General features: G+C 34.1%; 1 protein-coding gene across 1 annotated transcript in view; it reads right to left on the bottom strand.

Moving 5' to 3' along the window:
• LOC135212188 (uncharacterized) overlaps positions 1-12,755 on the bottom strand; it is a 218,018-nt gene that overhangs the window by 53,032 nt on the left and 152,231 nt on the right. Inside the window, exons 12-14 of the mRNA XM_064245634.1 lie at positions 5,205-5,248; positions 1,826-2,001; positions 38-242 (exon numbers count right to left, since the gene is read on the bottom strand). Of these exons, the coding sequence (XP_064101704.1) occupies positions 38-242; positions 1,826-2,001; positions 5,205-5,248 (425 nt within the window). The remainder of the gene's footprint in view (positions 1-37; positions 243-1,825; positions 2,002-5,204; positions 5,249-12,755) is intronic.

Below are 12,755 nucleotides of genomic sequence, written 5' to 3'. Positions count from 1 at the left end.
AGAGAGAGAGATTGCAAGCAGAATAAAAAAAAGTTACCTTTATCATTTTTGCTACAGTAGTTTTTCCTGATCCAGGAGGTCCTCTCAGAATGATCACCATTTTTGGAGGTCGCATAAATCTTCCAGGAACAGATATTAGATCGTCTATAGTAACCGTTTCACCAATAACTTCAGGCTCTTTCTCTTCAATCTTTGGAGAAGGTGGAGGTGGTGGCCTTAAACCAGTTTTGGGTGTTATTGATCTAAAAAAGTAAATTGTAACAAAGTCATAACTACCAAACATATATTAGTAATAAACTGTATTTAGATTACAAAATTTTTTTACCAGGGAATAACCAATCTAGGGATTAATTTCCCTGTAAGTAAGGTGATTCTTCTTCACTGATTGAAACAAAATTAAATTTTTCTAAATGAAATTATCGCTTGGACAAAAGAAAGGATGGTTTTTCAGCCAACAAATGATTAAGCGAGCATGGTGAGTGCTACATGGATAGTGTAGAATGAGTTTAAAATAAACATTGACTATGATCACTGCAAGGCAAATATAATTAAAATGAGAGTTAACTACTAATCAGAAATTGTACATATTAAAAACTTAAACTTATGGACTATATACTAAAGGTCTCATTATATGTATCCCAAACAACATGCAAATGGAATGAAATACTACATATATGCCAAGGCTGGAAACTAATATCCTTAAATTTATCACGGTATTATCAACAAAATGAATATTTTCCATCATCCCTGCCATTATCTTAGGGTATAAACCCACTAAGTTACTTTGTATTGAAGTTGGGTTATTCAAGAACTTTTTGTGATATGATAATCATGACATGATACCATTGTATCTTGATGTTCTTCCAATAAAGTAGTTATTACTAAAATGAATATAAAACACAATACACTTGCTTATAACAATAATGTCTATAGAAATTAGTTCTTTTAGTTATGTATATATATATATATATGTATATATATATGTATTATGTGTATATATATTATAGATATATATATATATATATATATATATATATCTATATATATTATATATATATATAGTATTTATATAGTATATATATATATATTATATAGATAACATAATAATATACATATACAATTACATATACATATATATATATATATATATAGATATAATATATAGTAATATATATATATATATATATTATATAATATATATATTATTATGAAATATTGAGAATTTTTCTTGGCAAAAATAAGTGAGGTAAAATAGTACATTTTCAGCAATAACTAGGGCTTTTCATTACATAGCAGTGAGAGAGAGGAGAGAGGAGAGAGAGAGAGTAGAGGAAGAGAGAGAGAGAAGAGAGAGAGAGAGACGACGAGAGAGAGAGAGAGAGAGAGAGAGAGATGAGAGAGAGATTCTTTTTAGGCATCTACAACTAAGGCATGCATTTTTCTTATTTCTTCACATTTTCTTTTTGCTTGAAATGTGACATTTTTTAAAAATAGATACATATTTATTGCCTAGCTGTTTCTACCTATTTCTTAATTGTCTCCATACTCGAATTTTGCAGCTAACATTGCAGTAATAAATTTAAGAATCTGACTTTTAAGTATGCCTTCATACATTCTATCAAAATTTGTTCTACTAATAAGATAGTACTTCTACATTAAATAATCTAGCAAAATATGCCACATCTCTGAAATTTACTACACATTCACATGATGGAAGGGGCTTATAAATATATTGACAAATTTTTGTTTATACTTTTCAAAGAAACTTTTCAAGAGGTCATGACATAAATCTTATAAGGATGATCAAGTAAACAGAATCACCTACCTAGATGGAGATCGTGAACATAACGGTGACCTGTCTCTTCCTTCTACCATTGGTGGGGGAGGGTAACTGCCTGGTCTTGCACCAAATGGTGAGCCACGCATTTCATTTGGTCCCCTATTATCCTCCCTGGTTTGTCGTAACCCTCTTTCTCTCATTATTTCTGCACGCATCATCTCCTGTCCCTTAGAAACATTGTAAACTCTGAATAACACAAAAAAGTTATGTTGAAAAAAATTTCTTTTATCTAAGAAATCCACTTTCTTAGACATTGTATTTAAATAACGCTATGCGCAAAACGGTTAATGGTAACAAGTTACTTTTTTTTCGTTGTAATGTACACTAAATTGCGATCATGTTTTGGTATATAACACATTGTAATAAAACGATAAAAGCAAAAGCAACACGAGAAAATATTATCACAAAATAATGCATGAATTCGTAATGCGCGGACGTAAACAAATATTTTTTTCAAAAATTCACCATAAATCTAAATATTGTCCTAGAGACTTCCAATTTCTTTCAAAATTAAGACAAATGATTGAATATTACTATACTGTAAGAGTATTAGCTTACAATTGCAGTTTTTGACCATATCTGACGAGTTAAAGTTGACCGGATGTAGAATTTTATATATATTTTTTTATATGCAATTATTTCAAAAATTAGAAAAGCTACAACCTTCAAATATTTTTCATTTTATTCTACAAGAAATTGCACACATTTTCATATATAAAACTCTATGAAATGCCTATATGAAAACTGAGCAAATATTCCGAGAATGGGACGTACACATTTCGGAGATTTGTGTTTCGGAGAATCCAAAGAAGCGCAGAGGGAAGGAAAGTTTTTCTTTTAAAATTCACCATAAATCTAAATATTGTGCTAGAGACTTCGAATTTGTTTCAAGATGAAGATAAATGACAGAATATTACTAGACTGTAAGAGTTTTAGCTTACAATTGCGTTTTTCGACCATTTCGGTAGTCAAAGTTGACCGAACGTGGTTTTTTTTCTATTTATCGTGATTTATATGTAAATATTTAAAAAATGAGAAAGCTACAACCTTCAATTATTTATTGTTGTATTCAACATGAAATTGTGCACGTTTTCATATATAAAACTTTATGTAACGGCTAATTTAAAATGGTACAAACATTACCACAATCGCACGTATGATATTTTCGTTAAGAGTTAACGCGTGGACCTAAAGAAAATTTTATTTTTTTCATAAATTCACCATAAATCGAAATATTGTGCTAGACTTTTCCAATTTGTTGCAAAATGAAGGTAAATGATTGAATATTACTAGAAATATAAGAGTTTTAGCTTACAATTGCGTTTTTCGACCATATCGGTAGAGTCAAAGTTGACCAAAGGTTGAAAATTTGTCACATTTTTTATATGAAAATATTTCAAAACTGATAAAAGCTACAACCATAGGTTGTTTTTCGTTGTATTGTGCATGAAATTGCGCACATTTCCATATATAAAACTTTATGTAATGGCTAATTATAAAATGGTGCAAACATTACCACAATCGCATGTATGATTTTTTTGGAAGAGTTACCGCGCGGACGTAAGGAAAAAGTTTTTTCATAAATTCACCATAAATCGAAATATTGTGCTAGAGACTTCCAATTTGTTGCAAAATGAAGGTAAATGATTGAATATTACTAAAATATAAGAGTTTTATCTTACAATTGCGTTTTTCGACCATTTCGGCAGAGTCAAATTTGACTGAAGGTTGAAATTTTGGCACATCGTTATTTATATGAAAATATCTCAAAACTGATAAAAGCTACAATCATGAATATTTTTTAGTTGTATTCTACATAAAAATGCGCACATTTTTATATAATACTCTATGTAACAGCTAATTTTAAAATGGTACAAAAATTATGTCAAAGTGACGAAATAATTTCCGAGATGTGTCACCGATACATTTTTAGTGCGGCAAGAAAGAAACTCGTGCTTGCGTGCCTGCGTAACGATTGTAAACAAAACAACACCTTGATCCGTGAACTCCCAGCATCCCCCAAGGCGCGTGATTCAAGAGTTTTCGGCTGGTAGGCCTATAAGTATTTTTCCGCAAATTTTTAAAAAAACTTTTATATGTCGACGTAAAATACGTCCAGTCGGCACCCGAGAGACACAAAATGTCGACGTAAAATACGTCCACTCGGCGTTTAAGGGTTAAAAGGAAAACAATAATTTTTTGAGACACCAGGGTTTTCTTAAAATTAATCATGTCTACAAAAATACAAGTATGGGTGCCAAACATGGAAGGAAATGCTACAAGAAATAAAAAAAATATTTTCTGGGGGTAAAGGAACAACATTTTTAAAATATAAACAAAGAAAATTTGTTAAAAATTGCATACAATACAAAAAATTGTATTTTTGCTCCCATTTCAAGTTATATAGATCAAATGCATTGTTGATCAAAAAGTAAAGATATCACATCCACTGATTAGTTGAAAATTATAATTTTTTATCCTCTTCCCAATACTCCACTTAGTATGTACTGAAACTGACACATACATTAAAGCACATTTGAATATACTTTTATAAAAGATTAATTGCATTTTTGTTTCTCTTTCTGACAGCCTATCTGATTTTGAAATTGGCTCAAATATCCACACACACAAAACCAACACTTGCAAAACATATGACAAAAATGGATACATATTTACCACTTTAACAAGCTACCAGAGAAGTAATTTCAGTAGACAGCCACAGCACATTTTACTTGTATTATTTGTCACACATACATACAATGTGTTTGACTGTAATTAAATACCTTGCAAAATCAAATTTTGCCACAAGACTTTAGAAGCAGGAATTTTTCCAAGTCTCAATAATTTAAAAGTAATTCAAGATAATTCATGGCATTCCCACACCTTAAAACACTGAACAATCGTTTTTTGTTAAATGTATACTAAACTTACTTGTCAAATCAAATCTGAGTGTATGGTTTATATGAACAATGGTTTGCAAATTGTAAAAACAAAGTTATGAAAGCCATCTACTTTCTCTGCTAATAATTTAAGTTATGGAAAAAATGGTCTTATATATAGTACTGAACACTTGAATCAATAAGATTGTTCAAAAATAAAAACAGCAACTGTCATTTATACTTAGAAAGCATTCAATAACAAAATTTCTCCTTTAATAAAAATTTAACCTTTCTGCAACAATACAAAAGCAAACAAGACAAAAAAAAAATTCTAAATTACTCATAAAAGCAATCTTAAAAAACCTCACAACCAAGGTTTTCAGTTTAAAAAAAAACAAGCTAAGAAAGTGCAATGGTGCATCAAAATTACACCAAAAAAGCTACTGTAAATTAAAAACAATGTCAAACTTGAATATAAAAATTACCTCTCTTTCAAGATCCATGTCAACATTATACAAGGACCCTCGATCTGGAAAGAAAAATGATATTTAACCAACTATTTTCCAATGGCATAAACAATTAAAATACATAAACCCCTCTTAATACTGATTCAATAAGAAAACTCTATAATGAGACAAATTTAAAAGTAATTTGTATTTTCCAAGGTATACAAACTGTAGATTTTCATATGTTGGGAATTTCCTTTGCAGGTGGCTGTGACTGACAAAGAAAACAAAAGAATAATGCAGGTAGGCCTGGGACATGATGACCACCTTCTCTCGGTCTACCTACAACATTTAAGGCTCTGGCCTGACTAGTCTATGTTCTCAAAGGTTGATTAGCTTCAAAGTGGGATGGCAGAGGTGGGTTTGTTCCTATATGAAATCTGGTTTGAAAACCTAAGAAAAAAATTTTTAATTTGTAAGAATAATGTTTCTTGGTTCCTTGTTTCTTTTAATTATATTTTACAATGTTCCTTTCTTCTCTTTGGGTAAATCTTTTTGTTACCCGGTAATAAATTATGTATTGTATATTTTATAAATGTCATTTGCTCTTGAAATGTAACCCAGCATAATGTTTATGTTGTTGTGATGGTAAATCCTTTCATGTGTTAAATACCTGATGACTCTTTTGGAACTCTTTGCTGGTTTTCTTATTCGCTCACAATAACAGGAAGTCTTGAAAGAACAGGTGCCAGCAGAGGTGAGCAGTTCAAAGAAGGCTTTCTTATCTGGCAAACATCAATCTGAATTGACTATTTTATTGCAGTCTTACCGAACAATTATACAGCTGTAGGTTCCCTATGAATGGCAGACAGTAGATTCAAAACTTCCGCAGCCATCGCTGATGTAGGTGACATCATCTCCCTCCACTTGAGGGAGCTACAGGTACAACTGCCCAGGTAACATCAATTCGTTCTCTGCTGGCTTCTGGTGAACATCAGTGGTCGGTGCAGACATTTTCTTCATTTGTTGAGAAGTATATCTTACCAATATCGGTGAAGCTAGTTAGCTGAATTTCTTTTCTGCAATTTTATGGCTTTACCATCATGTCGGACTCTAGTCCTTCAGGAGTTAAGTTTTGCGCTGGAGGGAGCAAAACTAGGTTAGCTAAATCAATATATGATTTGCACACTAAGTATTAAATGTAGGGGTTGTGAGTGCTCTACAGAGTCTACTTGTGATGAATGCAAGGATTGGAGCAAACAACAGTGGCAAGTTTTTGCTTCTCACTAGGGGAAGGTAATTAAGGATAGGAAGAGGAAGGCGGCTCTCAGAGCTGAAAGTAAGACTAGTATAGCTTCTTCTGCTTCCTCTATCGAAACACCTGTTCCTATTCCTTCTTCTTCTCCTCTTATTATGTCTCCGATCTTGAGTCCTCCTACTCCTGTACCTGTAACTCCCTTGCCAACTTTCCGTGGAGTTTCTCCCGACACCATTGCCAGCCTCGAGTCTAAATTTGAAAAGAAATTTGATGTATTAGCTAATACTGTTATCCACTTAGGTTTATCTGTAAAATCTTTCTTGGAAAATACTTCTAGTGAAGTGACAAGTGTCAGTGCAGTGCAATCTGAGAGGGTGACTGTTTGTCCCAATAGTTCTCCTAGATGAAGGTCCCTGTCCCGCTCCCCCGCCTCAGGGAGAAGACATACCAGAGGTCCAAGGGAGACTGTCGGGGTTTGCCCACAGACAGTCGCTTCCTCCATCGATCCTGTGGTGCGACAGCAGGATTTGACTAAACACCACTGGAAAGGTGTGTCGTTCAGTAATCAGTTATAAACAGAGTCAAGCAATTCGTTGCCAGTTAGATGTCGTAAGTTGCGTGATTCTTCAGCCTCACGTCCGTTGAAGAGACGTTCGACTGAAGAGGTGTTCTCTCCACCTCCTGTGAAGAGGAATAGAGAAGTAGACAACCCTCGCCCGTTGTCTAGCGTAGCTACATGGACTTCGCCTCGGATTCTCACGACAGCGACAGCCGCCTTCAACTCGATTGTGGAACGACCGATTCTGAGTCTGCAGAGATCTTCGACTAATCAAGCTGTCAAAAGTTTACCTTCGACTTCGCATGCGACAGATAATTCGACTGGCGCGAGACCTCCGGTGTCAATCATGTCGAAGTCCACAACCCCAGTTGCTACGACTTCAACTCAAGTAGACGAGAATTTAGTTCCTCTTCGTTGACAATTGCAGGAGCTGAAGAACTGGATGAAAGAAGGCAAACAATGTCCGAAGAACAATGAGTTGAATCAAGAACCCTCTCTGTCGCCTATCTCTTCGGATGACAAAGAGGACTTAGAAACGGACTCTATTCCTCTCTTGTGCTATTCTAAGCTTTTACGCTACCTTCTAGACATGTACCCGGATTACTTCGTAGCAGCCGCTCCCAGGTCGCCTGCTTCTATCTTCCTGATGAGAAGGAAGAATTTCAATCCTCTTCTCCCAAAGCTTCTACTTTCTAAGACGGCTAAACAATCGCTTCATGATATAGAAGACTGGTTGAAGTTCAAGAGAGAGCTCGGGAAAGCAACTTTCGCCTATCCTCTGTCGAAACTCATTAACCCTCTTACGCCGAAGCGGTATAAAAAAAATGGTCTCCCGTGTGCCAAAGGTGTTTCAGAGTGAGTGCGGAAGCGGAAAAAATTTTTTCTTCAAAAAATCATTTATATCTGGGGGAAAAAAAAAAATCATCCAGATGGGGGCTGCTCTTTGTATCACTTTCAATGATATTTTATCATGGCCAGGGGTCGATGGATGATATGAATCTAGAGCATTGTTTAATTCATCCACATTAAATGCATAATTATATTCTAGATCTTCAATAGTTTCAAAATTGAGTATAGTATTTTCCCCTTGTGTTCTTATATTTCAAAAATGTTCATTTAGATTGGAGCAGGCACTTACGTTTTCAAAGTGTTTCCCTATTGAGATTTCATATGGGTCATGATATAGTTTCCCATTTTAGTTTATTGCATTTCTTAGGTTTCATATATTTTCCATTAATTTTTCTTATTTTTTGCCATATATCTTTCGTAGATGTATTTTTGACAAGCTTGATACATAATTTTTCCATGATGATATTTTCTAAGATATTACAAGTTTTTGGAATTTGGCATTATATCTATTATATAATGGTTTAATACAATTGATTGTTATATGTTATGTTGATTACTACTACCTTGTTTAGAATATTTGTATGGTTGGGCAATTTGTTAAGGGCTTTGAGCCGTGTCTTAAGTCTGCTAAGATTTCGACTTAACGTGTTTGGTTTTACTTAAACTTGGTAAGGTTGAAGTCCACCATGGGACAGGGGATTTCATTTGGGTGTGGCCTTGTTTTAGGTATGCTTTTACCAGCAGCATTTATTTTGAAATCTGTGAAGAATTCATATGTTGTATTGTGGTTTTAATTATGCAGAAATGGTAGTATATTTCTGGTATGTTGATTGTCAATGTCCCAATCTGCTTTTTGGATAGTATATTTTACAGGTGGCAATATTAAATTATTTAAGTAATTAAGGACTATGAGGAAGTGGTCACTGGTATACGAGTCATCCAGGACATTCCACTCAAGTCTTTCAGAAAGTAAGTAGACTGAGCACAGCGAGATATCTACTGAAGAAAATGTTAAGTGGATAGAAGTAGGCTGGCACATCACTTTCATTTAGGTAGCACAGGTCATGCTCCAATACGTATTTCTCAATGTTTGTTCCTGGTGCGTCAGCAGGGTAATTGTTATCCCAAAAGGGATTATGAGCATTAAAATCTCCTACTATAAGTAAGGGTTTATGAAGATTAATGCTGGTAGATCACTGAAACTCTAATTAAAACTTGATTGGTTGTATAAATTACACATCGTGATCATATTTTTATCCTGCATATATAATTTGACAGCCGTTATATGATTATGATGGTATGTGTACAAATTAATAAGCAATACTATTATGAACATACATTGCTGTGCCTAGTTTTCCACTGTCAGTTGGTGAATAACAAGCAATTTTGTACTGTCGAATGTTTGTAGGGTTAGATCCTGTGTTGTAGGCATATACATATTGGGTTATGGTCTCATAGGATTCTTTGTAATTCAATGTTCCATTGAATAAATTTAGATTCCATTATTTAGAGGAATTTGTGTTAAATTCTGTCTTTTGATTGCTAATTTCACTTTGCCTCAAAGTTTATATGCATTTGAATTGATCTGTGGTTTTTTAATTGTTGTATTTGTATGTTGGTTATTAGATTCAGCAATTGTATGTTTTTCATAATTAAATATTAATAAGTCTGTTTTTGAGTTATAATTCCCTTTTTGTATTTTAAGGATTTAGAACATAATTCATTCTCATGTTGGGTGTGTTAAAGGGCATTCCCTTAATTTAATAAAATTGTCTATACATTTTTGTATTGTGTCCTCTGTCTTGGTGGCTAGTTGGTTTTAAATACCTGTGAAGCACTCATTACAACCACAAGACAAAGTATGTTTAGTGTTGTTAGCTATTGGTTCAGAAGTATTTGATCAAATTCTATTGGTCCTTTTCTGTAGTGATAAGGAGTGCTGGTTTGAGGGGTTATTTGCTTTCTTGTTATTAGCAGAGTATTTGGGTTTTGTGGATGGTTGGGGTGTGAAAGCTGTATTTTAGTTTGGTTTAATGGTATGATTTTCATTAGTATTATATATGGGAATGCTATAATTAGTATTGTCCTTTGGGAATTGTAATGAGTGATTAACTGATTCTTTACTGTCCAAATGTTGGTTGTATGATTGGGACTGAGCATAACTATTTATGTCCACTTGTGATGAGGTTAACACAATGTCTTTTTTAAAATGTTCTTCTGCTGTAGCTGGTGCTTCTTTACATTGACTGTAATTATCAATATTCGATTATTTTTCCCTTTGGTGGCGTTCGTTCCAGTATTCTTTTCTTGTCAGTTCGGTTATTACTGTTATTATTTGATTCCACTTCCATTGGCAATACTTTTTCATGGATATTTGAATCTGTAATGTTAGTAGTGGTATTGGTGGGTATAATATTATGCTCATTTTGGGTTTTAGCATTATTACCATGAGAATTTGTTTCTATGTTTATATTGTTTGTTACTGTGCTGATTGATGTCTTGATTTTTAGTAACATTTGAAGAAGTGGGGTTTTTGGATGGATTATTTACTCCTCTTACTTTTAGCTCAAGTCTGGCTTCCATGACTGACATTCCTGTCCTATTTATTAACAACTGAAGTTGTGTGTTGTATTGGTAAAATTAGTATTCTTTAGATTTCGCGTGATGGGCTAGCCCACAATTAATACATTTTGGGTGGTTACAGGTCCAATTAGTGGTATGGTTATCAGATGCGCAGACTGCACATATAGCCTTATTACGGCATTTTTTGTATGTGTCTATACCTTGAGCACTGTGTACATTGTAGTAGTTTTAGAATAAAAAAGAACTTCTCTATTTTGCCCAAGAATTTTGATTTAAAATGGGAGGTCTTGGCCTGTGAATTTTATTTTGGCAATGTTGATATTTTCATTCTTGTCTTTCTTACTTGGAATTGAGTATACTTCTGGATCATGAATATTGTTATATATAACTTGGAATTGAGTATACTTCTGGATCATGAATATTGTTATATATAAATTTTAAGGAGTCTAGTATTAGTTGTTTTGAAGAAAGTTCTTGTTCGTGGTTGGTTAGGACGACTGTACCCTGTACATAATTCAATGTTTCGTGGCTTGTAATTGTTACTTTTATATTATTTATTTCTGTTATACTTAAAAAGGTAGTGGACTGCTTTTTGTTGGTTACTTGGATTAGCCATTCATTGTCTTTGATGTGTCTACAATCCATGTCCTGTGTTGGATATATGTTGAATAATTTGTTTTCTAGTATCACTGCTGAGATTTTGTTGTCAGTTTTGAGCACTAGAAATCTTGCCCAGTTACCGGGTCCAGAGAGGTCATCAAAATGTACCAATGTGGGATTAATCAGTAATTTCAGTTTCTTTTTGGTCCTTGTTTTACATACATTGCGTATCTATTAGGAAAGTTATATTTTTCTGTATTGATGGGAAGATTACTTGTCTCTAATTCAGAATTATTGCTCATTATATATGGTTCCATTGTTATGATACTGGAGTTTACCAATTGATTTTTGTTTGTTTCTTTTTTACTTTTTATGCACCCTAATTGGTGTTCTGGCTTTATTTTACTTGGAACTGGGTGTTCCTTTGTAGCATTTTCATTGCTTGAGGCTGTACCAAGGGTATTCAGAAGTGATATGCCAATATTCATCAACTGTGCCAGAGTTTTTCCATCATGGGGCCCAGGGGTACTCAAATCATGAAGTTCAGTATTTATAATGTATTGGATAGAGAAAAAAAAAGAAAAAAAGAAAAAAAATCGTAAAAAGATATCATTGGCCCTTCGCGAAGTTAAATCCTCCGCCTGTGGCACAAGTGAGAAATGACTCCCAAATGCCCACATCCCTACCCTACCCCAAAAGCGGATGGCATAACATGATTAGTATGGCCCAAGTATAAGCAGAACCAGCTTGCTAGAACAAAGAGTATTACAATAATACGAATTGTCCCCATCTTAATCACATTATGGGCAAACTGGACAGAATGCAGAGTTCTATTCCTAGAACCAGGCCCCCCTTGGAATACATGGTCCAGCTCCACAGAATAGTTCTGCCTCAAAAACTGGTCCAAACATAGTCGGGTAGATGAAGGATCTACCACAGTTCTCCCTATTTAGCTTCAGATTTAACTCCACGTTAAGCCATATGTTTTCTTATTAATTTGATTTGGAAAACTTTGACAAAAATGGAAAAGTCCACAAATATTTACCCACAAATATAGAAAATATACCAAATTTGTAACTAATTTGTATTTTTCATAACTAACAAACCTGAGGTCTTAACATTAGGATTTACTAGCGCCAAGCTGGAAACCGGTAGAATTAAAATTACACTTGTGAGATCCAGGGACTATTGGCATCTATACCAGGTCACGGGGCATGTATACCCAGAATACCATTGGCATCCTGTGACCCACCAGTTATATTTCTAACCCAGTTTAGACTGCTAGAGGGGTGGTTCGAGGTGGGCCTTTACCTGCTAAGACATCAGGTTTGTTAGTTATGAAAAATACAAATTTGGTATTTGTTCATATACAGAACAAACCTTCGGTCTTAACATTAAGATAAACTTACTTATTGGAGGGAGGTAAGTCTCTATAACTGACTAGAAGTTTGCCACCTTATCCATTTCCGAATATTAGGGGAATTCCAAGAGAATGGACAATGAACCTAGAACCAAAGATATAAGCGAATCTATTGGTTTCCCTCACTGGGTGCTGATACCATTCTATGGTTTACACATTATGGGAGAACATAGAAGCTTCCCTTCTCATAAACTACTCTTGTACCTTGTATCTGGATCCACCCTCACCCCTCTCTTCCCCATTACCGAGAGGGGTGTGTTGCTACTTAAAAGTATACTATAACCTAAGATAACTTCACAGTATGGCTGACCACCTGCATCT

Source organism: Macrobrachium nipponense, chromosome 40, assembly GCF_015104395.2.
Source record: "Macrobrachium nipponense isolate FS-2020 chromosome 40, ASM1510439v2, whole genome shotgun sequence".
NCBI classification, from domain to species: Eukaryota; Metazoa; Arthropoda; class Malacostraca; order Decapoda; family Palaemonidae; genus Macrobrachium; species Macrobrachium nipponense.
This window is presented reverse-complemented; position numbering and strand designations above follow the sequence as displayed.